This window comes from Myotis yumanensis, unplaced genomic scaffold, assembly GCF_028538775.1.
Source record: "Myotis yumanensis isolate MYYU_CA2020_CCGP unplaced genomic scaffold, mMyoYum1.0.hap1 SCAF_2, whole genome shotgun sequence".
NCBI classification, from domain to species: Eukaryota; Metazoa; Chordata; class Mammalia; order Chiroptera; family Vespertilionidae; genus Myotis; species Myotis yumanensis.
In genome coordinates, this window is record NW_027223753.1 from 173,875,816 (window position 1) to 173,902,683 (window position 26,868).

A 26,868-nucleotide genomic window follows, 5' to 3' on the forward strand; every position below is an offset into this window, starting at 1 on the left:
ACCACTGGAATAAGCATTTCCAGAGAGCCCCATGGAAGGATGAGATATGGTAGAAAGCTTTACTTTCATAGAATTACATTCCTGGGTTTCTAAAGTCTCATTTCCCTTAATCTAGTCATAGAAGTGTAGCTGAGGTTTCAGTAAAGCTGGAAGCAAAGCCAGTGTCCAGAGTTTCCTTTCCATATTGGAGCTGGGTCCAGTTCAGTATCAGGCTAGTGACAGCCCATTAGACCACTTCCTGTGGGATCTGCTTGGCCTTGGGCCTCACGGGAGAATGCAGGAGAGTGAGCCCCAAGCAACAAGAGTCCCAAGGATTCCCAAAGCACAAAACATTGAATTCCTTTGTTTAATACGCCAAATTTCTGCACACTTGCAGTGGCCACCCACACCCATTCTGGCCAGTGACCTTTGTTCTTGGGTGTGATTGACAACAAGCACCTTCACAAGTTTCCCCAACTTTACCAGGCGTGCATCTATCTTCTCTTTGTCTAATCCTCTCTCCCATTGTTTTGCAGAGAGCATGCCTATACTGTCTGGCCTTTCCTTTGCTCCTTTCCTATTATTAATAACTAGAGGCCCGGTGCACAAAAATTTGTGCACTCGGTGGGGGGGGGGGGGTCCCTCAGCCTGGCCTGTGCCCTCTTGCAGTCTGGGACCCCTTGGGGGGATGACCACCTGCTGGTTTAGGCCTGCTCCCCGGGGGATTGGGCCTAAGATGGCAATCAGACATCCCTCTGGCAGCCTGGCAGCCCTTGGGGGATGTCCACTTGCCAGCGGGGAGCAGACTTAAGCTGCAGTCAGACGTCCTTAGCGCTGCTGAGGAGGCAGGAGAGGCTCCCACCACCACTGCTGTACTGGCAGCCATCAGCCTGGCTTGTGGCTGAGCAGAGCTCCCCCATGTGGGAGCGCACTGACCACCAGAGGGCAGCTCTTGCATTGAGTGTCTGCCCCCTGGTGGTCAGTGTGTGTCATAGTGACCAGTCATTCCCAGTCTTTCTGCTGTTAGGGTCAGTTTGCATATTACCCTTTTACTATATAGGATAGAGGCCTGGTGCACGGGTGGGGGCCGGCTGGTTTGACCTGAAGGGTGTCCTGGATCAGGGTGGGGGTCCCGCTTGGGTGCCTGGCCAGCCTGGGTGAGGGGGTGATGGCTGTTTTCAGGCTGGCCACACCCCCTTTAGGGTGGGAGTCCCCACTGGGGTGCCTGGCCAGTCTGGGTGAGGGGCTGAGGGCCATTTTCAGGCTGGCCGGCGACTGAAGCTCCCAGCCTCTCCTTTTTTTCTTTTTCTTTTTTTTATTCTGGGATTTATTTACCTTCTATAATTGAAACTTTGTTGCTTTCGGAGCTCAGAGCCGGGCCGCGGCAGGCTGGGAACCTTGGCTTCCTCCATCACTGGAGCAAGCAAGCCTCCTGCTCACTTCAGCTGCGTGGCTGCCGGCTGTCATCTTAGTTGGCAGTTAATTTGCATATCACCCTGATTAGCCAATGGGAAGCGTAGCAAAGGTACGGTCAATTACCCTTTTTGTCTTTTATTAGATAGGACTAGAGGTCCAGTGCATGAAATTCATGCATGGGTAGGGTCCCTAGGCCTGGCTGGTGATCAGGGCCGATTTGTGGGGCGACTGGTGGGGCAATTGGGGGGCCCCTGCTGGCACCCGCCTTGGCTGGCCTGGGGCCTGAGGGCTAGGGGCAGCTCCTGTGTTAAGTGTCTGCCCCCTGGTGGTCAGTGCACGTTATATCAACTGGTTGTTCCACGGGTTGTTCCGCCATTCAGTCGATTTGCATATTAGCCTTTTATTATATAAGATTAGCTAATTACAACGGTATCCACATGGTCCAAAGTAAGGTAAATTTAATGTTTCCTTAAAATGTTATTAATTCTGAGAGGAAAAGGTTAATACTCTTAGGCAATTAAACTAAAAACATCAGAAATGGGATGCCTGACCCATTTTTGTTTGCACATTATTTTTGAGGCTTTCTCATCTGCAGCTATATATGTATTTTTGCAGATATTTTACATAGTTTGTCATAATGCATGTGCCATTTCATACTCCATTTGTTTTATAAAAATTATATCATACTGTCTTTGTAATATTCATATGATCACTCTGAATGGCTGAATAATGTGTTAATAGGTTGATATTTATTTATTTAAGAAACATTCATTGATGCCAACTCTGAGCCAGGGGCCCTGTTCTTGGCACTGGGAATACAACAGTAGATAAACAGGCAAATAGATCTGTTATCTTGGAGTTTCTACGCTAGAGGGGGAAGTTATTTCAGAATAAGGAAAGAATGCTTCAGGTAGGTGATAAGAGAAAAGCCAGTAACATTTAAGGTGAAACAACCTCTGAATTGGAATTCAATACAAGAATATTGTTCAAAGTCAGGTCATCATTTAGGCCAAGGAATTCATTTACAGATATGCATGAATGTAGGAAACATATTATTCATTATTAGCCCTTCTCGGAAAGACAGCAAGAGCTCTGAGTGGAGAAGCCTAGGAAAGGGACTCACTGTAAGCAATGGCTGTGTACATTGCAGAAGTACAACTGCATAACCGGGGGACTGTGGTTCCCGAAGATCATTGTTATACGCTGCTCATTCTCATTATTCATGGTAGTTATGTTCTATAAAGTCACTGCAAACGCTTGATTAGTAAATACTGGGCCATAATTCCCAGGGGAAATAGAGGGTTAGGTTCCCAAGAGCCTCTGGTTACATTTTTGTTGACTGTTCAATACATAATCTTATTTTGTGTATATTTCTGTTTAAAGACACCTAATTTAATATGTATTTTTATTTATTAGCAGTGAACCTCGTGCCCAATAGCACTATACTATAAGTCATGCCTGCATAAAGCTTATCTAACCTATATATTTCTCTGTAAGGCATATTGAATTTAAGAACACCAGAGAGTATGTAAGGACTATACTTTGAGGCCATTCTAAACAGAAAAATTCGTCCAACAAAGCATAAGAAGCAAAACAAACAAACGAACAAACGTGGCAGTAAATAGACAGAAAAAAGATATTTTTTATGAGAGGTGAAGTGAGAAGGCAGAGTGTTGTGGTGTTGATTTCAGCTGAAAGTGCATGTGTGGGCCCACTCCATTTTTTTTGTCATTCTGCACATGTCTGTGAATAACCACAAAAGCACTTGAGTATTGACTTTGGGGGTTACAAATAAATTTTAGTGAGTAGGTGAATCCACAAATAACAAGGAGTGACTATTTTGACAACAGGAACAAAAAGTGTTTGTTTGTATGTGTTTATGGCTGAGGAAGGAGTCAAGGAGAGGAAGAGAGGCAACGTAAGTGCCCTAATTTTCTCATCTTTCTTGGTAGGGAATGAGGAGATAGAACAGATGCAGTAAACAGAACAGGAACTCTCTGTGATTGATACACCAATACCAAGGCTTAAATATTTATTTTTAAACTGTAAGAGGAATCACCAGATGAACTAAAAATAATTTTATAACTTATAAAAATCAGGAGGTAGAAGTCAGGTGAGTGGGAGAAGTATTGAGTGTGCTAAAGCCCTCATCATGTGTAACAGTGGGTCACTAGATGTCTCATGTGTGAAAGAGAGTCACTAGATATTATCTCAAGTTATTAAAGCAAGGACTGGAGCTGAGTAAGGAAATAAACTGTTTTGACAAAGATCGGCAGCAGGCTAAATGGCATAAGTCAGCAATAGGCTCCACAACAGTCTGAGGTACAGTTTCCTGATGCCCCCAAAATCCTTGCTAGGAATTCACATCAGTGGATAATTAAGTCTGAATACATATACCTAAGTTTGGAGTAATTCTGCATGTAGTCTACTTGTGGCCTATAGTCCACACATTTACATCCCATGAAATTGAGATGTAAATATTTCATATACAGTTATAAAGGTTAACACCAAAAGAATTAAAGCAGGCTATAAACTTCCAAGTATGAGAAAGAATACATAAATGAGAACAACAAAGAGAGACAGGGCAATCCATGTAGCAAACAATAGTTATAGAAACCAAGAAAGCATTGAAATCAGAAAATGTGGCATTACAGTATTAAATCCAGTTGTGTCAGTTTGGGGCCTCCAGGAAGAAGATACCAAGATGGGATTGGACATGCAAAGGATCTACTACAGGAAATGTGTGTGGAGGATAGAGGAGGTGAAGGGTCTACTACAGGAAATGTGTGTGGAGGATAGAGGAGGTGAAGGGTCTACTACAGGAAATGTGTGTGGAGGATAGAGGAGGTGAAGGGTCTACTACAGGAAATGTGTGTGGAGGATAGAGGAGGTGAAGGGTCTACTACAGGAAATGTATATGAAGGATAGAGGAGGTAAAGGATTTACTATAAGAAATGTGTGTGAAGGATAGAGGAGGTGAAGGATCTACTACAGGAAATGTATATGAAGGATAGAGGAGGTAAAGGATTTACTATAAGAAATGTGTGTGAAGGATAGAGGAGGTGAAGGATTTACTATAAGAAATGTGTGTGAAGGGTAGAGGAGGTGAAGGATCTACTACAGGAAATGTGTGTAGAGGATAGAGGAGGTGAAGTAAGGAGTAGGCAGAGAGAGCCTTCCCACCATGATGCAGATCTGGTACCTGGGAAAGGTGGGGGGAAAGGAAGGATCGGTAGGATGAGCTTCAGCACAGGTCTGAGAATATTACCACCAGGCTGATGCAGAGTCCCTGAGCCAAAGTTGGCTCTTACTTGAATCCTACACAAGGCAGGAATAGCCTGCCTGGCCTGGCTCCAGCACCCCACAGTGGTTGGTAGCTGGCTGAGAGCAGCCTGGGTGAGCGATGGCTTCAGTGTGAATGTGGGGTGGCTGGAGGCACTGTCAACTTAACTGTGCTCCCTGAAGAAGGTTCTCTTGAAGGCAGATCTGAGTAAGGCACTTCTGTGGCCTTCACACCAATTATATCTGTTATGCCAATAAATCTGAACTCATCTATTTAAAAAAAAAAAAAGAGGCTCCTAGCCCAGCTGGTGTTGCTCAGTGGTTGAGCATTCACCTATGAACCAGGAGGTCACAGATTGATTCCCAGTCAGGGCACATGCCCGGGACTTTCCAGCTCAATCCCCAGTGTGGGGCGTGCAGGACGCAGCCGATCGATGATTCTCTGTCATCATTGATGTTTCTCTCTCTCCCTCTCCCTTCCTCTCAGAAACCAATAAAAATATACTTAATAAAATAAAGGCTCTCAGATTGGGTTATAAAATAAAATCTAAATAGATGCTGTATATAAGATCCCTTAGGGTTTCAAAGGTTTTAAAAGGATTAACACATACCAGGCAAATGTTAATGAAAAGAAAAAAAACAAGTTATGGCTTCACTGTCATACATGCAAGGCAAACAAATCACAAAATGAAAAAGGATATAATTCCTGAAACATTAATTTCATTAATGCCTGACTCTCCCTTGGAAATGCCACCTGACACAGAAGCTGGGCTAGAGCAGACTCTTGTTGAATGAACTGTACATTTCCTCTGAAGATGGGAGATAATGTATGTAAAGCTGTTGTAGTATTTAGTACTGAAGAGAGGAACTAGGAAATCTGTTTTTCACTCAGTACTTGCAAAGGACTTTTCTAGATCACAATGCCAATATAAAAATAACTATGACATTTAAAAGTATATGAAGTCAGAGTGGTTCTATGAAATGAAAAATAAAAATCCATTTGTACTGCTCTTTTTGCCTTTCACTAACTTTCCATTTTTAAGGACTTCTACTAGAGACTCAGCAGGTCAAGGAGGTTGGTTGAGCCATTCCATAGCCACGAAAGGTGGCAGTTGCTACTGAAAAACAACTCTGGCACAAACGTCACGAATCTTCCCTGAGCCTTCCAAGGACTCAGATAAGTGACTTTTGACACCCTGGCTTAACATTACTCATTTGGGTCAAAACAAACATACATAACAAACAGTTCCCTCCTTGGGAAGGGATCTCTGTCTCCCCCACCACCACGCTCCCCGGTGTGAACTCATTCATAACTATCTCCACGGCATTCCTCTCCTGGGCAGGTAGATGACAAGTGAAAGACGACATGATTTCCCCAGGCTACTTGGTGAGTCAGTCGCATAGCCAGGAACAAAACCGAGAGGCCCAGCCCTACTTACCCTGTGACACCTGTTCAATAAAGTGACTAAACAATTATTTACTCTGGGACTTGCTCTACAAGCACCAGACCAGTTTCAGTCCACGTGTTCCAGGAGCATGCAATCCATAGGAAGAGATGAATGAAAGGGGCCAACAGGTGGAGAACTTGTTTACATAGATGACTAAGTTCTGACATCTAATGCACAGAGTAGTGTCTATAGTTAACATTACTGTATTGTATACTTGAAATTTGCTAAGAGAGATCTTAAAGCTTATCGCCACACACACAGACAAAGGTAACTATGTGAAGTGAAGGATGTGTTAACAAATAACCTGATTGTGATAATCATATCTCAATATATACATATGTCAAATCATCACATTATACACCTTAAACTTACACAATGTTATTTATCAATAAAGCTGGGGGGCGGGGAGAGGAAAAACAAAGATAGTATATAGTCAACACGCCTCACTGCACATGCTACTTGTCAGTGAAGAGTAAAAGGAGGAATGTGTGAGTTTGGGGCTCACTATTTTCCAGGGTGAGGTATTTCAAAGCCTTCTTAATTTTTAGCCTTCTATTTGAGCTTTCACTCATTCTATTTTGGAACGTCACTCCTGAGTACCAGAGCCTGTGCAAGAAGTTTCAAATAAAAGCCTACATGAATGGACTCAGGTTATAGACCCAGGAAGAAGATTACTCTGAGGCTCAGACTCCAGGAGCAGCAGTTTCTGGGTGTGCAAGTGTAGATTCCCTGAGGCTAGGGGCCCAGGGCAAATGGTTTCTAAATTCCTATTGGAGGAAGTCAGAACAGATGTTTCCCAAGTCCCTCTTGTCTTCTGTTGGCCAATTGCAGGTCAGCAGTCTTCCCCTTCTGCTCCATCCCTCCAAGAATGGCCATCACAAGGTGTGGCCCTCCCTCTCCTGAATATTCTTTTTTTTTAAAATATATTTTTATTGACTTCAGAGAGGAAGGGAGAGGAAGAGAGAGATAGAAACATCAATGATGAAAGAGAATATTGATCAGCTGCCTCCTGCATGCCCCCTTCTGGGGATTGAGCCAACAACCCGGGCATGTACCCTTGACCGGAAATGAACCCAGGGCCCTTCAGTCTGCAGGCCAACACTCTATTCACTGAGCCAAACCAGCTAGGGCAATATTATTTCTTTTCTTTTCTTTTTTTAAAATCCTCACTTGATTTTTAGAGAGAGTGGAAGAGAGAGGGAAAGACAGAGAGAAATACATAGATTGGTTGCCTCCTGCACATGCCCAGACCAGGGTCCAGGCCGGGGAGGAGCCTGCAACTGAAATACTTGCCCTTGACCGGAATCAAATCTGGGACCTTTCAGTCTGCGGGCCGACGCTCTACCCACTGAGCCAAACTGGCTAGGACTCACCTGAATATCCTAACAGACCATCTCCAACTTGCAGCTGGGGATTGTTTGTTGCTCCCCTTCACCTCCTACTCGCTGTTCTCTCTCAGCCAAGCAGCATGTGGGAAAGTGGGTCAAACAAGATTTTAACTAATTCTTATAGCTAAAAGTACAACAGTCTTCCCAATTGTATTATTGTGTCTGTATACCAATGTTGAGCAGAGGTTTGCTTTTAACTATTATTTGATCATGGTTCTTGGCCAAGACCTTATATAATGTTGCAAAACTAACACTCTGTCTCAATACCCAAGGACCCCAAAGCCCACCTTCCTTCCCACAACCCCTCTTACCTTGCAACTTAGTCTTTAGTTTATTTCTAACTCCCTATTCAATCTCAATTTATTTAACATTGATACCAAACTTTTATCTAACTTAGTGTTCATATCCCAATTTAGTCAATGCCCAATAACTTCTTTTATAGTATTTTTCCTTCTATTATAGGATGCAAACAAGACCAGATATTGCATTTATTTCTCCTTTCTCCTTAGGTTCCTTCAATTTAGAACATTTCTCCAGCCTTTGAGATTTATGACATTGACCTTTTTAAAGAAATAGAATATTCCTCATTTTGTGTTTGTCTGATTTTTCCTCATGGTTAGTTTCGGGTTATGCATTCCCCACCAAAATACTGCATAGGTGATGTTGTGTCCTTCTCAGTGCATTATAGCTAGAGGCACATACTGTCCATCTACCCCTCACTGGTAATGTCCATTTGGACAATCTAGTCAAGGTGTTGTTCCGTTTTTCCACCATATATTACTACTTTGTCCCTAATCACTCCTGAGCAATCTGTGGGAGACATTTTAAGACCACACACACATGCTCCTCCTCAGAACCCACCGCCACTCAGCTCAGCACCCATTGATGATTCTTGCCTAACCAGCCCTCGTTTTGATGATTGCAAAATGATTGGGAGCAGCTCCAGCATTCACTCCACATTTACCAGTCGGCATTCAGCCTTATACTGGAAGTAAGAGTCCTCTTTTCGCCTCCATTTATTTGTTTGTTTATTTGCATGGAATCACGGATTCCTATTTTTTCCAAAGGCCTATATTTCATTAATGTCCTTAATTGTTCTGTGCTCAAATTATCCCAGATCTGGTGAGTGGAAGCCCCTTCAAGTTGGCGCCTGTATCTTTGTGACTTGTTTTTAAACATTCCCTTACTTTCTGCCATGACAAATGCTCCAGGTCCATCTATACTGTTCCCCTCCCCATCCCTAACTTTTCCTCTAAGGCCATCCTTACAGCCTACTCAGCAAGATGAATGCTTGAAGGTGGTGCTTTCAGGAGCAAAGGAGAGGGTCTAACAACACCACTGTGGTATACAGTTTTAGATGTCACTGGGCTCGTGGCAAGCCACATCACCTTCTCTGCTGTCGTCTTAGGCAGGTGCTCCAGACAAGGAAAGAGTAGCTTGGACCATGCAGCTTCAGTTATGGACTCCTCTACTGTGTGCTGGGATCAGTGAGGGATACACAAGATTATAAGACACCATTCCAAGGAGATTGCGGACTAGCAGGATAGACACACATGTACATAAATACCCATAATACACCCCTGAAAGTATTTTCCTTGTGCTGTCAATGAGGTCCCTAAAGGGGTTTGGGGAGCTCTAGGGTGAGGGACAGTAGTTATAGCTGGGAGAGCTTGAGAAGGCTTCATTAAGGTGACTTTGGGATTAGACCTTGAAGAAGGTAGAATTTGGAAAGATGGTTTTCCTGGTGAAAAAGTCACTATGTATGAATTTTCAATCAGGTATGAGTTTGCAACATCATGCAACTAGATCTAGCCTCTTGATAGCTAGGTGCTGTAAGGCACATAGAACTCCAACAAGTGTAGGACTTGATGCCCCACTAAGTAAAGAACCATCACGATGCCATCTAATTTTTATTTTCAGACACAGATGAAACATGTCCTTCATTCACCCGACTGAGCTTCCACAGTGCAGTGGTTGGTACGGGACTCCGGGTAAAGTTGATGCTCTACACGAGAAGAGACCCGACCTGCGCACAAGTCATCAACGCCACAGCTTTGGGGAACTTGAACGTGACCAAGAGAACCACCTTCATTATCCATGGGTTCAGGCCAACAGGCTCCCCTCCCGTTTGGATAGGGGACTTAGTAGAGGGTTTGCTCTTCGTAGAGGACATGAACGTGATTGTTGTTGATTGGAATCGAGGAGCTACAACGGTATTATATAACAAGGCTGCTGATAAGACCAGAAAAGTAGCAACAGTCTTGAAGAAATTTATCGATCACCTGTTGGTAAGGGAGCATTCTCTTAGATGATTCGGGGCTAAATTGAAACTGGCTCATTATCTGAAGAGTGAAAGCCAAGGAGCATCGGCAGTGAACAGGAGAACTATTTTGCAGATCCACATAAGCCCCAGGGGAGGGAGAGGGAAAGCCCATAAGGATGGCTGTGCAGGTTGTTCACTGCACAAGGCGCCCACCTAAGGGAGCATCATTGCCATTATAGATTCATATGTTTGTTAAAATAATTTTCCAGCGAATGACAGCAAAGTATCCTTAGGAAGAGGCATATTTTTCTAACTCACGTAAAGGTGTCCTGTGGGGAGGACAGGTTCTGTCTAGGACAGTGATGGCGAACCTTTTGAGCTCGGCGTGTCAGCATTTTGAAAAACCCTAACTTAACTCTGGTGCCGTGTCACATATAAAAATTTTTTGATATTTGCAACCATAGTAAAACGACTTATGTTTTTGATATTTATTTTATATATTTAAATGCCATTGAACAAAGAAAAATCAACCAAAAAAATGAGTTCACGTGTCACCTCTGACACGCATGTCATAGGTTCGCCATCACTGGTCTAGGAGTGTCTTGGCTTCAATGATTAGATCTTCCTTAACTTCTATAGCTGTTCCTCTTCCTAGAAATGTCAAAAGTTTAGTGACTAGACTGTCCAAAACCAAAACTGATACACATGGTCTGATGAGAGATTTCTGTGTATGTATGATTTATGTCTTTAGAAGACTTACTAAATAACTCTTTTTAAAAAAATATTTTTTATTGATTTCAGAGAGGAAGGGAGAGGGAGAGAGATAGAAACATCAATGATGAGAGAGAATCATTGACTGGCTGCCTCCTGCACACACCCCCACAGGGGATCAAGCCTACAACCTGAGCATGTGCCCTCAACCGGAATCGAACCTGTGACTCAACAGTCCGCTGAGCCAAACTGGCTAGGGCGATTAAATAACTCATGAATTGCCCCTTTTATGAAAAAAAAAAAAAAAAGTGACTTGTATCAGGACTCTTTAAGAGTGAGTCACTGTGTCTAACAGTGGCATACGTTTTATAAGAGTTCCCCACCTAAGCCACAGCCCTGGAAAGGTAAATATTCAAACGACTCATGACAGGCTGTCCCCACAGACTATGGTCAATGTGATCCACCCCTACCCTACTTTCCTTCCCTCTCCATGGTAAATTCATTTAACTGAGCAAACATGAAGATAAATAAAAGTTCATCAAAATGTATTGTTGCCCTTCTCCCCGACTGAGAAGGTTTTACAGATGTTTTGGCTTGGTTTCTAGAAGAAACATGAATGGAGACACCATGGCCGAAAGGGTTAGGCACAGGATTGGAGTTGGACGGTCTGGTTTGAATGCTACTCTGACCCCTCCCCACTGCCTGGCCGTGGGCAGATCACTTTTACTCCAGGCCTCAGTTTTCTCATCTGTGTAATCAAATGAATAGTATTTACTTTGCAAGGGTGTAGTGACACTTAAGTGAGATAATGGATATAAGGTGTTTAGATGTGTTTCTCCAAAATCAACAGATAGGACATTTCTCCAAATGTTGTCAACTCCTTGGCCCCCACAATTTATAATGATGGATCTCTTGAAATTCCAGACAAAAGGAGCATCTCTTGACGACATTTACATGATTGGAGTAAGTCTAGGAGCCCACATATCTGGGTTTGTTGGAGAGGAGTACAATGGGAAGCTGGGGAGAATTACAGGTAAGGCTTCCTGTGAATGGACATGGGGTGGTGAGCCTGGGCAGGGTGTTCACTAGGGGAGCATGATGTAGGCAATCCAAGTCCTTGGCTTGAAAGCCAGATCTTCTTCCAATTATTTAACATCCTCTTGTGCAAAAGGAAGACCAATGTTGACATCAGGTTATTATTTAATAAGATATATGCAAAGCACTTTGCAAATTACATATGCCGTAGAAAAGATTGGTGGTGACTTTATTTCTGTTATGGCTAGAAAAACAGCTATGTCTCTTGATCTCTGTGCCTCAAGCAGATATCCTTCTTCCTTTCATTTAATCCAGAATAGCTTGAACTACATACCTAATAAATTTCTGTCCCCAGGCACAGCAGGAGTTTCACAATAGGAAAATGAGATTGGAATTTTGATGGCTCAGGTTTACTCTCTGAATATTAGCTTTCAAGCTAAAACTCAGCAACACAACAGGTCAAATCCCAAACGAACCTGTGTTGGGTTCTCCTGTCTAATATGCTAGTAACTCTCCTGGGCTACAAATGGAGGGCTGAAGGAGGTGTTCCCTTTCAGAAACTTAAGACTCTCCCATTTATACCTTCCCCAGAATTCATGCTCACATGGAGATAGCTATTTTAATTATAGGGAGTCTGGAAGGTAAATAAGGAGGGAGGAGAGAGGTATAAGATGCAACTTAGGCCCTAAAAGTTTAGGAGGTAAACTTTTAGGGTCACAAGTCTGAATGTGCTACTTAACTTGACAGGTAGCCCTGGGCAGGTAATTCTCATTCATTCTCATTCTCTCTCTCTCTCTTTCTCTCTCTCTCTCTCTCTCTCTCTCTCTCTCTCTCTCTCACCATTTGCTGGTACTTGAGGTCACATTCTTTTTACTTTACTTTTACCCTGAACCAGGTTGTTATTTTTCTTATTTACCTGCTTTCTTAGGGAAGCAAAGCTCTTTTTACTTTTTACAACTATTACTATGTTTTAGAAAACAACATGTTCTTACCTAAAAAAATATTTCCTTTTCCCCTATGGGTACAAAGAACAGATGACTTGAATTTGCTTGTACTCCTTTACTGATTTCCATGGTATACATACGCCCATCTGAATTCAAGCTACCAACCTGACATCACAGACACAAAGTTCCAGGAGAAATGAGCAAAATTTACTCCCCAGTACTAGTCCCAGACCACCACTGGCTTATTCTACTTAACCCCCAGTTTCGCCCTTCAGCCTCCCAGCAAACCTGTTCCACAACTACTTTGAATGTGAATGCAATGTGACCTGGCCTCTGACCATGGAAATTTCCCCAGCCCGCCTTCCTTCCACTCTCGGTCCACATGGCTCTGCTCTGTGACCTGGACTCAGCCATTGGCAGCTCAGTTTTCTTTCTCCACTGACTCCCCCAAATTCTCCTGATTTCTCATCCTCTCTGAGCCCCAGTGTCAATCTCAGCTGTCCCTGAGAGCAGTTTCAGGGGTTACGCATTTATTTCCCTTTTCCACTCATCTCCCACTATCCTGCCTGAATGGGGGTCCCTGGATTATGGAGTAAGAATCTGGCCTGCTACTCAAGGACACAGTGCACTCCCACCTGCCAAGTATTGGATGGTTCTGCTTGTTAATAATCTAGGCCGGAATGGCTGCTAAATCTCTTCCCTGTCCCTTTCTTTCTTCTGCCCTTCCTTTTGCTTTTCCTGTCCAGGCACAGCTCCTGCATTTACTTCTCATTAATTTCTTCAACACACGATAGCAGAGCATGAATAGATTTTAAAATATTTCAAGTACCCACATCACTTGATAATACATTAAATTTTCAATGAAAAAAATTTTTTTTAATACTCACCAGAGGATATGTTTATTTATTTATTTACTTATTTATCTTAATATACATTTTTATTGATTTCAGAGAGGAAGGGAGAGGGAGAGACAGATAGAAACATCAATGATGAGAGAGACTCATTGATTGGCTGCCTCCTGCAAGTCCCCTACTGGGGATCGAGCCCACAACCCGGGCATGTGCCCTGACCGGGCATTGAACCATGACCTCCTGGTTCATAGGTCCATGTTCAACCACTGAGCCATGCCGGCTGGGCAAGGATATGTTTATTTATTTTAGAGAGAGAGGATGGGAAAGAGAAAGAGAGAAAGGAGAGAAACATTGACTAGCTGCCTCCTGTAAGCGCCCCCACTGGCAATGAACTCGAAACCTAGGTATATGCCCCAACTAGAATTGAACCCACAACCTCTTAGTTTATGGGATGATGCTCCAACCAACTGAGCAACACTGTCCAGGGCTAATTCTCAATCTTAACTGTGTGTAAAAATCACCTTGGAGTGCTGATACAATGCCAGCTTACTGAATCGGAATCTCTGCGGTTGGGGTCCAAGAGTTTACTGGGCTGTCCAATACAGTTCATTTTGTTTCTGTTCTACAATAATCTCAGCATGTTCTGAATTCAGATCTAGGAGCCCTTTTATAAGTCTTCTGAAGTAGCTATTAATTCTGCCTCCATTTTGCAGATAAGGAAACAGGTCCAGAGAGGTAAAGTAACCTGCCTGAGGTCACACAGCTGGTTGGCATTAGTTTGGGGCTCCAGGTTACATCTACCTGACTCCAGTGGTCTCTGCCCACACCAAGTACAGCTTACCTGTGATTTGTGGCTGACATTGTAAACTCATCATTTGCTGTGGCTTATCACTAAGGAGAGCATTATGTCCAAGTTTATTGTGACAGTCCCCATTTGTGCCTTGAGTCCTGATATAATTATTAACAGTGCCTTCATGACTCTTAAAATTGCCCCGGTTTGAACTTTATACAGTGAGCAGATTTACTGGCCATGGATCTGGAGGCTGCTGTACTGGGCTCTCACTGGCTCACTGTTCATCTTCTTACACCTCAAGTGGCGCTGTCTTCTGTGCAGACCAGGCTTCCCCAGCAAACTCTGTGCAAGGCTATGCGTTTCTCTTTTTTTGTTGAGAATATCTGTGGACTTGGGTGCCTGGATATTCATCCATCTCCTCTCTCTTCAGTTTCATTGGGAGCCGATAGAAAAATAAGCAAAGCTGGGGGTGAGGGTGGAGAAGGAGCTAAGGAAACAAAGCAGATAAAGATAAGCCTCAAGGAAGCAAGAGTGTTGAGAGGGTAGAAATGGAGAAATTGAAGCTAGACCAGTGGTCGGCAAACTCATTAGTCAACAGAGCTAAATATCAACAATACAACGATTGAAATTTCTTTTGAGAGCCAAATTTTTTAAACTTAAACTATATAGGTAGGTACACTGTTATTAACTTAATTAGGGCACTCCTAAGGCTTAGGAAGAGCCACACTCAAGGGGCCAAAGAGCCACATGTGGCTCGCGAGCTGCAGTTTGCCGACCACGGGAGACCCAGGAAAGTGGAGGCAAATATGCTATCTCTTCGATTTTATATGGAACACCAGGGAATGGGGAGATATCATTTAAAACGACATTCATAGATAAAATCCTCCATAAGTCCCATGAAACTTTCCTCACTCCAGGCTTCTAGTAAGCGGGGCCTGTTGGAACCTCTGGTGTTTGTTTTTGTTTGTTTTTTAGTTTAAAGTTTTTATTTTGTGGTTACAGCATCATGGGAGCTGCTGTCTTGTTTTTACAGCTGTTTCATAATGATGGTGAGGAACGCCCAGCTAACATTGACCAAGAGCAAGAAATCAGTTCAGGCATTTATGGGATGGGTCAGTTCTATAGGAATTGACACCCACGTTGTTTCCCTCCTCGATACCCGGTCCGATACCTTCGCTGACAGGAGAGTTTCACTCTTTCCTACCGAGCTTGCCAGACTCAGCGCAATAAAACCCAGAGCTCCACAGAGGTGATTGCATTGTGAGTCTGCAGCTCTGGTTAAGACACTTGATCTCCCTGAACCTCAGTTCATTCATATGTAAAATGAGAAAGATAATAGCTACCCTGCCTCCCTCACAAGCTTGTGATGTGGAGCTTATGAGCTGGTATATATGAATACAAATGGAAACTGTAAAGAAGAAAAGGTTTAGTGAAGTTTCTGGATCATTTGAAACGGGATAAAGATAAGTATAGTGTTTGCTTTTTATATGCACCCTTGGGTGCTTTTTCCTGAGGAACCAGTTTAGGTTCCCCTGTCCCCTGTATGTCTGTGTACTCTCTGCTGCTGAGCTGTGCACAAGCTATTCCTCCCGGTGGAATCTGGATGCCGTCCTCGGAGCACTGCCAGGGTAGCCACCTCTACTGTGGGAAAAGGCTAGAGGGTTGTGGAAAGCAGCCTGACGGAGCAGGATGGGAATGTGGGCGCTTGCCCACTCCGGGGTGCCCTGCAGCCTGCGGGCCTTCTTCAAGGAGAGGGATCAAAAGCTGCAGGTGACTCATCGCGTGGGGCTGCCAGAACAGCTCTGTTTTCCTTCCAGGCCTCGACCCTGCCGGCCCTTTATTCAACGGGAAACCGCCCGAGGACAGATTAGATCCCAGCGATGCACAGTTCGTTGACGTCATCCATTCCGACATTGATGGTAACATTCCCCTGCTTGTGAATCAGGGACCCCCTCACCCAGACTCCCGTGGAGTCTTCTCCTGGGGGGATTGTCATGCAGGGGCAGATCAAGTTCCTCCAGATTCCCTTTTCCTGTGGGGCAGAGTTCCAAATCCACAGACATCTTGGAGGGAAGATGTCTGTGGATCTTGATGCAGGCACCCAGGATGGCTTGCTGGAGTAGAGGTGCTTTTCCCATCATCTCTTCCTATTATTTTTATTTTTAAAAAATATTTTTTATTGATTTCAGAGAGGAAGGGAAAGAGAGAGCGATAGAAACATCAATGATGAGAAAGAATCATTGATCGGCTGCCTCCTGCACGCCCCACACTGGGGATCGAGCCTACAACCCGGGCATGTGCCCTGATTAGGAATCAAACTGTGACCTCCTGGTTCATAGGTTGATGCTCAACCACTGAGCCACCACGGCTGGGCTTCTTCTTATTTTTAAAGTGATCATCTTGACCAATCAAGGACTGGTTGCTTTGCACAGGACGTGGACAAATGTTTCCATATGTACAACTGGATCTCCATGCATGATTTCCCGTTTTTTTGTTGGTTCTTTCTCATTATTCCCCTAAGCTGAAATACACAGTCCTGTGTTTTATAGCTCTACACAGAGTGATTTATTCTGAACTACCAGCTCTCTATGGATCTTCCTGGCCATTTCTAGCTTTTATGGTGCTGATTTCCTGTCTGGGATTGGTTGTGCATCATGGAGTTTGGGTGATGTTAAGGATGGGTCTTTATATCCAGATGTCTGAGAGAAGAGGTAGAGTAGGAACTTGGGGAGGGCTGAGAGGACAGAGCATAGTAATCATTTAATTGTACACCCTTTTTGTGATACAACCACCTTAAAAAATAACCTTGACCACCTTTCTTGGTGTGGTATTCAGCAATTGTTTGCCTTAGAAAAAGTATTTCTGTGCAACAGCTGTATTCTTGCTGTGTAGTTGCAGAGTATTACCTTAAGTGCAGTACCTCACTGCCATCTTAATGCTTGATGGGATAGAGCAATTCATCTTTTATTTTTGTAGAGAAAGTGAATTTTGAAGGAAAGCATATAAACTTTGTGGTCGGCAGAGATGGACTCAAATCCCAGATTTTGTTCTTTCTAGTGGGTTGTGTTTGTCCCTGAAGTCCTCTGAGCCTCATTCTCTTCATCTGTAAGTTACTTCATCTGAACTTATCAATAGCTACTTTGCAGACACTGTGAAATTAGAAGGTGTGTAAAACACCTCATATCATGCCTACAAACACATACAGGTTCTCAATAGATAATAACTATTATTATTGCAATGATGTAAACATTATTTATATACAAATATAAATAATCTTTTTAATCAAACATTTTACTGATTATTTGGGGTCTCAAGGTTAAAGAGAATAAGCAGTTATTAAATCTACTAGAGGCCTGGTGCACAAATTCGTGTACAGATGGGGTCCCTCAGCCTGGCTGGCGATTGGGGCCTGCCAGCTGCGGGGAGGGACAATGGGAGGTTGTCTGGGCCACAGGAGGGTGGCTCTGGGAGTGTACTGACCACCAAGGGTCAGCTCCTGCATTGAGCATCTGCCCCCTGGTGGTTAGTGTGCATCATAGTGACCAGTTGACCAGTTGTTCGGTTGACCACTCATAATGGTCACTTAGGCTTTTATATATATAGATAATTTTTTAGGTCCCTGTGTTCTGGAAGAGTTTCCAATCTCTGTTATCCTAGATTCCAAATTTTTAAAGATTTTTTTTCTACTAAGTAAAAGTTCATTTTTCCCTGTTTCTTATTCATTAAAAATTTACACAAGTGTAAGTAGAGGTTCAGGAAATAGAGGGTTCCAGACAAATGTAAAGAAGAAAAGTATTGCTCTGGCTGGTGTTGCTTAGTGGTTGCAACATTGACCTGCACACCAAAGGGTCAAGGGTTTGATTCCCCATCAAGGGTGAGTTCCTGGGTTGCAGGTTCAATCCCTGGCCCCAGTTGGGGTGTGTGTGGGAAGCAATCAATCCACATGTCTCTCTCACATCAATGTTTTTCTCCCTCCCTCCCTTCCACTCTCTCTAAGAATGAATGGAAAGAATATCCTAGGGTAAGGGTGAGGATTAACAAACAAAAAAAAGAAAAAGAGAGAGAGATGTTGACCTGACTCCAGCATTCAGTACCTCTCTAAACCACTAGCTTACAGACATAGCTCTTCATTTCATGGGGTTCTTTTATCAGCCTTGCAGTGAATGAGTGACCAAGCTGTCTTATGTCTTTACAAATATCAGAAATAAATTCCATCACTATCTTCATAGTCTCCTATTAGAGTGTGTGTGTGTGTGTGTGTGTGTGTGTGTACAGCAATGATGCTCTTTAACTAGCTAGGTAACTTTGGGCAAAATATTTAAGTAGGTATAATAATAGTAATAGCAATAACAACAACAACAACAATAATACAGCCCTTGCCCATATCCTGCAGGCAAATGAGCTATGAGATGTGCAAAGTTCAAAGCAATGTAAAGCACAGTATATTCTCTTTTAGCACTGGGCTACAAGGAACCATTAGGAAACATAGACTTCTATCCAAATGGAGGATTGGATCAACCTGGTTGCCCTAAAACAATACTTGGAGGTAAGTTCAGATACTTTATATTCTGTAAAATAGTGGTTTTTAAAAAGCATATTTAAAAAATCTGATATCCTATGTGGGGGTAGTTAATAAAAAATATTCCTCAGAAAGTAGAGGTGGTATAAATATAAGTTATAAATTATAATTATTACTCAAATATACATTTGGTTAATAACCATAACCAAATGATTAAAAGCTATTATGAATTATCTGTCCCTCTTGAAAAGGTGTGTCTTTGACCTAGAAATCTCTTTTAGAGAAATAATAGGAAATGTAGACAAAAATTAAAGTGCAAAGGTATTCAACACAGTGTTATTTATAATGGTTAAATTTTTAGAAATTAAATTAAATATCCAACATAGGAAAATTATTCAATGAATATGGTACATACACACAAAGGAATATAATTGTTAAAAGTCATATTTTAGAGGTTAATGAAAATGCTTACAGTATGATGTTAAATGAAAAAGATACAAACTCTAAAAATAAGCATGATCCCAACTTATTTTTAAGCTAGAGGCCCGGTGCATGAATTCATGCACCAGTGGGGTGCCTCAGCCTGGCCTGCAGGATCGGACTGAAATCGGCTCTGTGACATTCCCCAAGGAGTCCCAGATTGTGAGAAGGTGCAGGCCAGGCCTAGAGACCCCACTGGTGCACAATAGGGAGGTTGGCCAGCTGGGGAGGGACCACAGGGGGCTCCAGGGTGTGTTCAGCCCCTCTTGCTCAGTCCTGATTGGCCGGACCCAGCAGCAAGCTAACCTACCAGTCAGAGCATTTGTCCCCTCGTGGTCAGTACACATCATAGCAACTGGTTGAGTGGTCGACTGTTTGCCCCCTGGTGGTCAGTGCACATCATAGCAAGCAGTTGAGAGGCCTTAGCATATCATTAGCATATTATGCTTTGATTGGTTGAATGGATGACCAGACACTTAGCATATTAGGCTTTTATTATATAGGACTAGCGTCCCTGTGCTTGAAATTTTTGCACAGGTAGGGTCCCTAGGCCTGGTCAGAGATCAGGGCTGATCTGTGGGGTGACTGGTGGGGTGGTCACGGGGGGTCCCCACTGGTACCCGCCTTGGCTGGCCTGGGGCCTACGGGCTGGGGGCAGCTCCTGTGTTGAGTGTCTGCCCCCCTGTGGTCAGTGTGTGTCATAGCGACCCGTCATTCTGCTGGTCGTTCTGCCATTCGGTTGATTTGCATATTAGGCTTTTATTATGTAGGATGTGTATTTGCACAGGTGTAAGTATAGAAAAGAAGACTAAATTTAAATGCTCCAAACAATAATTAGGGTGATCTCTAGACATTAGACTTCTATGAGATTTTCACATCATTATTTACTATTTTCTAAATGAGCATATATTACTTTTATAACAGGAAAAACCTCACAAAACAAAAATGGACCAAATGAAAAACCTATCCCTCAGTGTTCTAAATGTTTATTTCACCATTGCTATAGAAAGTTAAACATCCTGGAAATAATTCTAGAAAAAGATGATCTTGTTACAAAATGGTAGCTATCTATGGCCCCATGGGAATGATGTAGTTTTTGAAAATGATCCTGATGAAATAGCATAATAGGGCCAACAATATGGTACCATAAATGGTAAGCAGTCCTGTCCTGTGTGATATAGTGTAACTACATCCATGAGCAGATAAAGATAACATGCTCCGCTTATAAAGGACATCCTCTGTATTGTTATTAGCTTCACTGTTTTTGCAAGTGGGAGATCTAGGAATAATAAATAAATATTGGCTTCCTAAGCGGGCATAAGAGGGTAAATGTTGATCTGACTCCAGCATTCAGTGCCTCTACAAACCACTAGCTCACAGACATAGCTCCTCTTTTCATGGGATTTGATTCCCATTCAGAACCTTACCTCTTACCTCCATTGATTACCCATCTTTGGGACCTTTTCTGAGTGACTTCATCTGGACCCAGGGTGGCGTCATCCATCATCCTTTCCCAAAGCTATCTCTTCTTCTTTCCCATCTTGGGGATCTTCCTCTACCATTTCCCTCCCTCTCCCCCCATGGCTTCTTTTTTTGATATCTTGAATAGTTTAAATGTACTTGCGTACTTGTCTTCTGCTAAAAACCTCTGGGGAATCTCTGACTACCACTGAATTTTTCTTCTCCATTTCACTGACAAAGGAAGGACATAGGTCGAGTTTTGATTCTACCACATAATAACTGTGTGACCTTGGTCAAGTCATTTAACCTCTCTGAGTCTCAAAGTCCTGCGAGATAAAACGGGGACTATCATGCTTGTCAATCTTTTCTCCTGTCACTTGTTAGCATGAATTCTGATCTATGGGTTTTTATAAGGATTGAATGGAATAGAATATACTGAAGCTGTTAGTACAGGGCCTGGTATATAGGATACATGACAAATTGTGTTTGCGTGTGTGTGTGTGTGTACATGCCGTCTGTCATATAACATTATTAAATGCTACAACTGCTCTACTCTTTAATCATTCCTTTCACAACCTAGGAATGCAGTACTTTAAATGTGACCACCAGAAGTCCGTGTACCTGTACCTCTCTTCCCTGAGAGAGAACTGCACTGTCACCGCGTATCCCTGCGACTCCTACCGGGATTATAGGAACGGCAAGTGTGTCAGCTGTGGCACACCACAAACGGAGTCCTGTCCACTTCTGGGTAAGTCCAACAAGCAGTTTTTCTTCTGATTAACAAAGAGCAAATTTTTGGTAGAAATCCCAGCACCATTTTACTATCTAAAAATAAGCCTGGAAATTGTGTGCTTTTGGAAAATTTATATGGTCAGCTTTTTCTAGCCTATTTGTTCTGTGAAGTACTCTGGGGTCTTCTAATCAATGTTAGAAAAACAACCTGTATAGCAATGCCGCGACCCTCTAATACAGTTCCTCATGTTGTGGTGACCCCCAACCATAAAATTATTTTCGTTGCTACTTCATAACTGTAATTTTGCTACTGTTATGAATCGTAATGTAAATATCTGATATGCAGGATGTATTTTCATTGTTACAAATTGAACATAATTAAAGCACAGTGATTAATCACAAAAACAATATGTAATTATATATGTGTTTTCCGATGGTTAAGCGACCCCTGTGAAAGGGTCGTTCAACCCCCAAAGGGGTCGCGACCCACAGGTTGAGAACCGCTGCTGTATAGGATTTCATCCAGGAGGCAGTGCAACCTCTCTGGACACTTTATTATAGCATGAAAAAGAAGATTCCAGAAAAGTTTCTAAGCCTACCCAGGCACAATCCCCTTATGTAGCCTGCTCCCTTGGGGACAGGAATACCCTCTCTTTGCACACAACCTCTTTGCTCCCTTCGGTCACATGAGCCTTGCAGAATTACTCCTTCCGACAAGTTGTGCCTGTAAGTGCCTTCATATCGTACTGACTCTCGTGTGCACTGTACGGGGGCGGGATGGGGTGATGGATACTGTGGAAGCTGCGGGGATATTTGCTAAGGGTTAATAGAAACATTTCAGGTGGTGAGGACCTTGGAACCAGAGAGTTAGGAGAATTTTCTAATTGCTCCCAAAGGAAAAACCCAAGTTAACGTCAGGGCGTTCTGTAGACAAGGGATTCTCAACCCTGATTATGCATTGGAATCACCTAGACAGCTTTTTAAAAATACTGATGCCGCGGTCCCACACCAGTTCAAGTCAGAAGCCAGAGGCAATTCTATAGGAATGGGGACAGAGGAGAGAGAGCGAGGCCACATTGATGTACTGAGGGGACTCAGTCTCCTTCCTGAAGTCACACGTGTGAAGGACATTCATCTGCTTGATGACATAGCCACATGGCAAACCCAGGTTCTATGCAGCTTAGGGGCTCGATTACAGTTCAAGAAAGCACATTGCTTTGCAAGAGTGATGAAGTTCTAGGTCCCTGAATCTGTTTAAGCTATAAAATGAATGTATTACTGAAAAATATCAGCACTATTTTTAGTCTGCTCCACTTCTCCACCTGTGCTACTGAGAACCAGGCTGGGTGATGTAACGTCAGTGGAAACGAGGGAAAACCACGGTAGGGCCCTTTTGCATGCCCCAGCTCTTAGGGATCGGGTAGTGAGTAGAGTGTGGTGGGTGCTGGGCAGGCACTGCCCTGGTGGTCTTTTGGGTCCTCACCATGAGGGTGGGCGTGAGGGAAATTACCTCAGTGGTGATGGAAGCCAAACTCGCTGTTCTTTGCTGCCTCCCCAACTGCTTTTACGTTTATGTAAAACATGTTAACGTTACACTTTTCCAACTTGTTTTGTAGGCTATTATGCTGATAATTGGAAAGACTATTTAACGGAGAAAGACCCTCCTATGACTAAAGCATACTTTGACACAGCTGAGGAGAAACCGTTTTGCAGTGAGTGAATGTGATTGTTGCTTTTGCCCAACCCCTTTACTTTTGGAATGGCTGAGTCTCAGCTTCCCAGCTACTTCTTAGTAAATGCAGGCCATGGTGCAGTGTGGACTTTGAAGCTGGGAAGACCTAGGTCGAATCTTGACTCTACATCATAGCTGTGCAACCTTAGTCAAGATATTTGACCTCTCTGAGTCTCAATGTCCTGCTAGGTCGAATGGGGATAAGAATGTCTATCTTCTGGGTAATAAGGATTAAAATATCAACAAAGTTGTTAGCTTCATTGGATGGCCATTGTAATCGCTAACATCTTCCAGAAAATTGCTTGATCCCCCAGAGACATAAGATTGGCTCTAGGAAAAATCGGGTGTCAGCCACATCTCTGGGTGGATCAGCTCCACCTCTAAGGCAACTATGAGGACCTTCCAAAGATGTTGAGAGATTGGGTGTTCCAGCTGGGAGCTAAATGAGGTAATAGATAAGATGGCCTGAGAAGCAAGGAATTTTCCCCGGCAGATGTATGTCTTGTAATCTTGTCTCCCTTTTCACTTTTCTTGGGAGCAACACTTGTAAAAGAGGCTGCAGATCACTGGGTTTCCCTCTTTCTTTAGAGCCACGTATGGCAGCCAAGGGTTTCGTGTCTGCCAGGTCCAAATGGAGCAGGCCCTTGAGCAATAATGGGTCATAAAATGGCAACTCCAGGGCTTACCTTACTCCTTTGTGGGACAGCCATCTCCCTGAGCCTCTTTCCCCTTCTCTACAAGTCTGACCAAGAGAGAGCAAATTTGAATGTCATCGTGGGATCCCATCTTCCCAAAGCATCCTTGACCTTGGTGAGCAAAGAGTGAGGAGGAAGCCCTAGCCAGTTTGGCTCAGTGGATAGAGCGTTGGCCTGTGGACTGAAGGGTCCCAGGTTCGATTCTGGTCAAGGGCACATGCCCGGGTTGCGGGCTCGATCCCCAGTGGGGGTTGTGCAGGAGGCAGCAGATCAATGATTCTCTCTCATCATTGATGTTTCTATCTCTCTCTACCTCTTCCTTCCTCTCTGAAATCAATAAAGAAATATATTAAAAAAAAAAACAAAAAGAGTGAGGAGGAAGAAGAGTTCTCAAAACACGTCAGGAATGCTCATTTATTGAGTAGGAATTTAATGGGTGTCTATAAGGTGTTATTGCTGAGATTATAAAGAGGAATAATCTTCCCTTTATTCCTTCCCACTTATTGTTGTAGTATATTTTAGTTTTATCACTTTTTTTTGTAACCTCGTAAGACACTATTCAGGCAATATTTACTAATATATAGAATGTACCCATTCATTTACCATGTTTTTATTATCATTTTTTCTTGCATTTTAAAAATACAGTAAAGTGTGCTGACTAATACTGGGAGAATCCCAGAGCATGATAAGAATTCCAAGAGGTAGATCTGACTTAATCTGAGGGTCAATGAAGGCCTCCTGGACGAAGTGACATTAAGCTGAAACCTGATGGATGAATTGGCAAAGGTGGCGAAGGAGTGTCCAAGTGAGGGGAAGGCTCAGGAGTAAGAGGGAGCTTGGCAGTGCAGGTGGTGTGGCATGACCGAAGAAGTGAAGAGGGAGGCTGGATACGCTGGTGGATGTGGCCCAGGCTGGGGAAGACCTTGACAGCTGTGGAGGGTCTCTACATGGCCACCAGGTTGGCTTATTCTAAAATGGGTGGGGATTGAAATGAACCTGTCACTCAGCAGTAGGCCATGACACCTCATTCAATAGGTGGGAACACTGTTTCAACGGTAATGCCTAAACATGGCGACTGGATACCATTGGGTTCTGCTGTCACTCAAGCCATCTTTACCAAAGGGAATAGAAAGGCATTTTAGAAAATTCTGCCCTGTTGTTGGCCGAGAAACTAGAGAAGAATTTAAAAAGAGACTCAGTTCTTAGAGAGGTTGGGTTTTTAAAAACTGGCCCTTTAGGAGAACAGTTGGGAGTATCTCTCTCTTACCATGTTTTCTCCTGGTTTTTCAGTATATCATTACTTTGTGGATATTATAACTTGGAACAAGAACATAAGAAGAGGGTCCATTACAATCAAATTGAAAGACAAAGCTGGAAATACCACAGAATCCAAAATCGATCAGTAAGTTGGGTTGGGATCATTTACAGTTTGCTATTTTCCTTTTTTGCTCAGAGACATTGAATTCCAAATATACCCATTTTCTTATTTACATGTCTGTACTTTCCTTTGTTTTACAAAAGATATAAGATAAGGGGACATATTGTGTAGTTGCTTCCTGTGGCTCTTGATCTCCCAGGATCTTTACAAATGGAATTGGTGCAAGGATTTATTACCCTGTCTCCTCTCTTCCTCCTTCCCTCCCTTCTTTCCCTTTCCTACTTCATCCTTCACCCTCCATTCCTTTTCTCCCTCTTCTCCTTCATTCCTTTGTTTAAGCATTTAATTACAAAACTCATCTTTGCTTGCTGTAAAGGACTTAAACAGTTAAGGAGTATGTAAAATAAAAGTGCAAATTCTTGGTCCATCCCAACAATCCCACCCCCACAGGCATCCACCCCCATACACATATGTTTCTATTCTCTTATGAGCTCATACTATACATAAACATACTTACATATATATACACACATATATATGTAAACATAGGTATATGTTCTTGAAACTCAGAAAATGTAACTTGCAATTGAAAATTGGAAACACCCTAAAACCCGCACAGTGAGGAAATGGTTGATTTAAATGTTCCCATATAATAGAATACCATTCATGCATTGGGATTATTTATAAAACATATTAAATGAGATGTATATAGTATACTAAGTGAAAAACTTCAGGATATCAAATTATGCGAAGTATAAAATTCAACATGTATTATCTATGTATAAATTTTTAGCTTAACTTAAGAAAAAATGAAATAGAAGCATGGCAAAATATTAGATTGCCCCTTAAGTTGTAGAAATATGAGTGCTTTCTTTCAGTTCCTCTTTATTTTTTCAATTTTCTATATATTGTATATATGTATTATATATGTATATTTATATATTGTTTAAAATTGTTAATTAATACTTGTTTCATCTATTACTTTTACAATTGAGAAAAAGAACAAAGAAACCAAAACTCTTTAAGAAAAAACACTTGAGGCTTATTTTAATCATTTTCTCAGGAAATGTTTCCTGGTTCCTGTTGTCTAGTAGGTATTTGGGTTGTTTCTTGGCCTTACCGATAGAGGACCAAGAAGAATGTCATCTGAAACTGGCAATTGCCTTATGGATTCACTGTGTAGATAGAGACAGTGTGGATGGGCGGTTTAGAGGTGACTTTTCAAATATATTTTTATTGATTTCAGAGAGGAAGGAAGAGGGAGAGAGATGTAGAAACATCAATGCTGAGAATCATTGATCGTCTGCCTCTTGCACGCCCCCTACTGGGGATTGAGTCTGCAACCCGGCATGTGCTATGACTGGGAATTGAACTATGACTTCCTGGTTTATAGGTCCATGCTCAGCGACTGAGCAACACCGGCCAGGCGAGGTGACTTTTTTTTTTTTTTTTTAATATATATTTCTTTGTTGATTTAAGAGAGGAAGGAAGAGGGAAACAGAGATAGAAACATCAATGATGAGAGAGAATCATTGATTGGCTGCCTCCTGCACGCCCCGCACTGGGGATCAAGCCTGCAACCTGAGCATGTGCCCCTGGCCAGAATCGGACCCGGGACCCTTTGGTCCGCAGGCCAACGCTCTATCCACTGAGCCAAACTAGCTAGGGTGAGGTGACTATTTTTTTTAAAATGCATCCTTGGATAATAATGATAATAGCCTTTGTTTATTGAAGTAAGTGCATTACACACATTAGTTAATG

At 42.7% G+C, this 26,868-nt stretch overlaps 1 protein-coding gene across 2 annotated transcripts in view; it reads left to right on the plus strand.

Moving 5' to 3' along the window:
* Positions 1 to 26,868, plus strand: part of LIPH (lipase H) — a 43,435-nt gene that overhangs the window by 9,687 nt on the left and 6,880 nt on the right. Inside the window, exons 1-8 of one of the 2 annotated variants that reach the window (XM_070406646.1) lie at positions 7,121 to 8,504; positions 9,434 to 9,801; positions 11,412 to 11,520; positions 15,928 to 16,029; positions 18,567 to 18,656; positions 21,151 to 21,318; positions 22,919 to 23,014; positions 25,020 to 25,131. In XM_070406646.1, the coding sequence (XP_070262747.1) occupies positions 9,514 to 9,801; positions 11,412 to 11,520; positions 15,928 to 16,029; positions 18,567 to 18,656; positions 21,151 to 21,318; positions 22,919 to 23,014; positions 25,020 to 25,131 (965 nt within the window). In that variant the 5' untranslated portion in view covers positions 7,121 to 8,504; positions 9,434 to 9,513. Of the gene's footprint in view, positions 1 to 7,120; positions 8,505 to 9,433; positions 9,802 to 11,411; positions 11,521 to 15,927; positions 16,030 to 18,566; positions 18,657 to 21,150; positions 21,319 to 22,918; positions 23,015 to 25,019; positions 25,132 to 26,868 lie in introns of those variants that run through there. The other variant, XM_070406645.1, reaches the window with a different exon arrangement.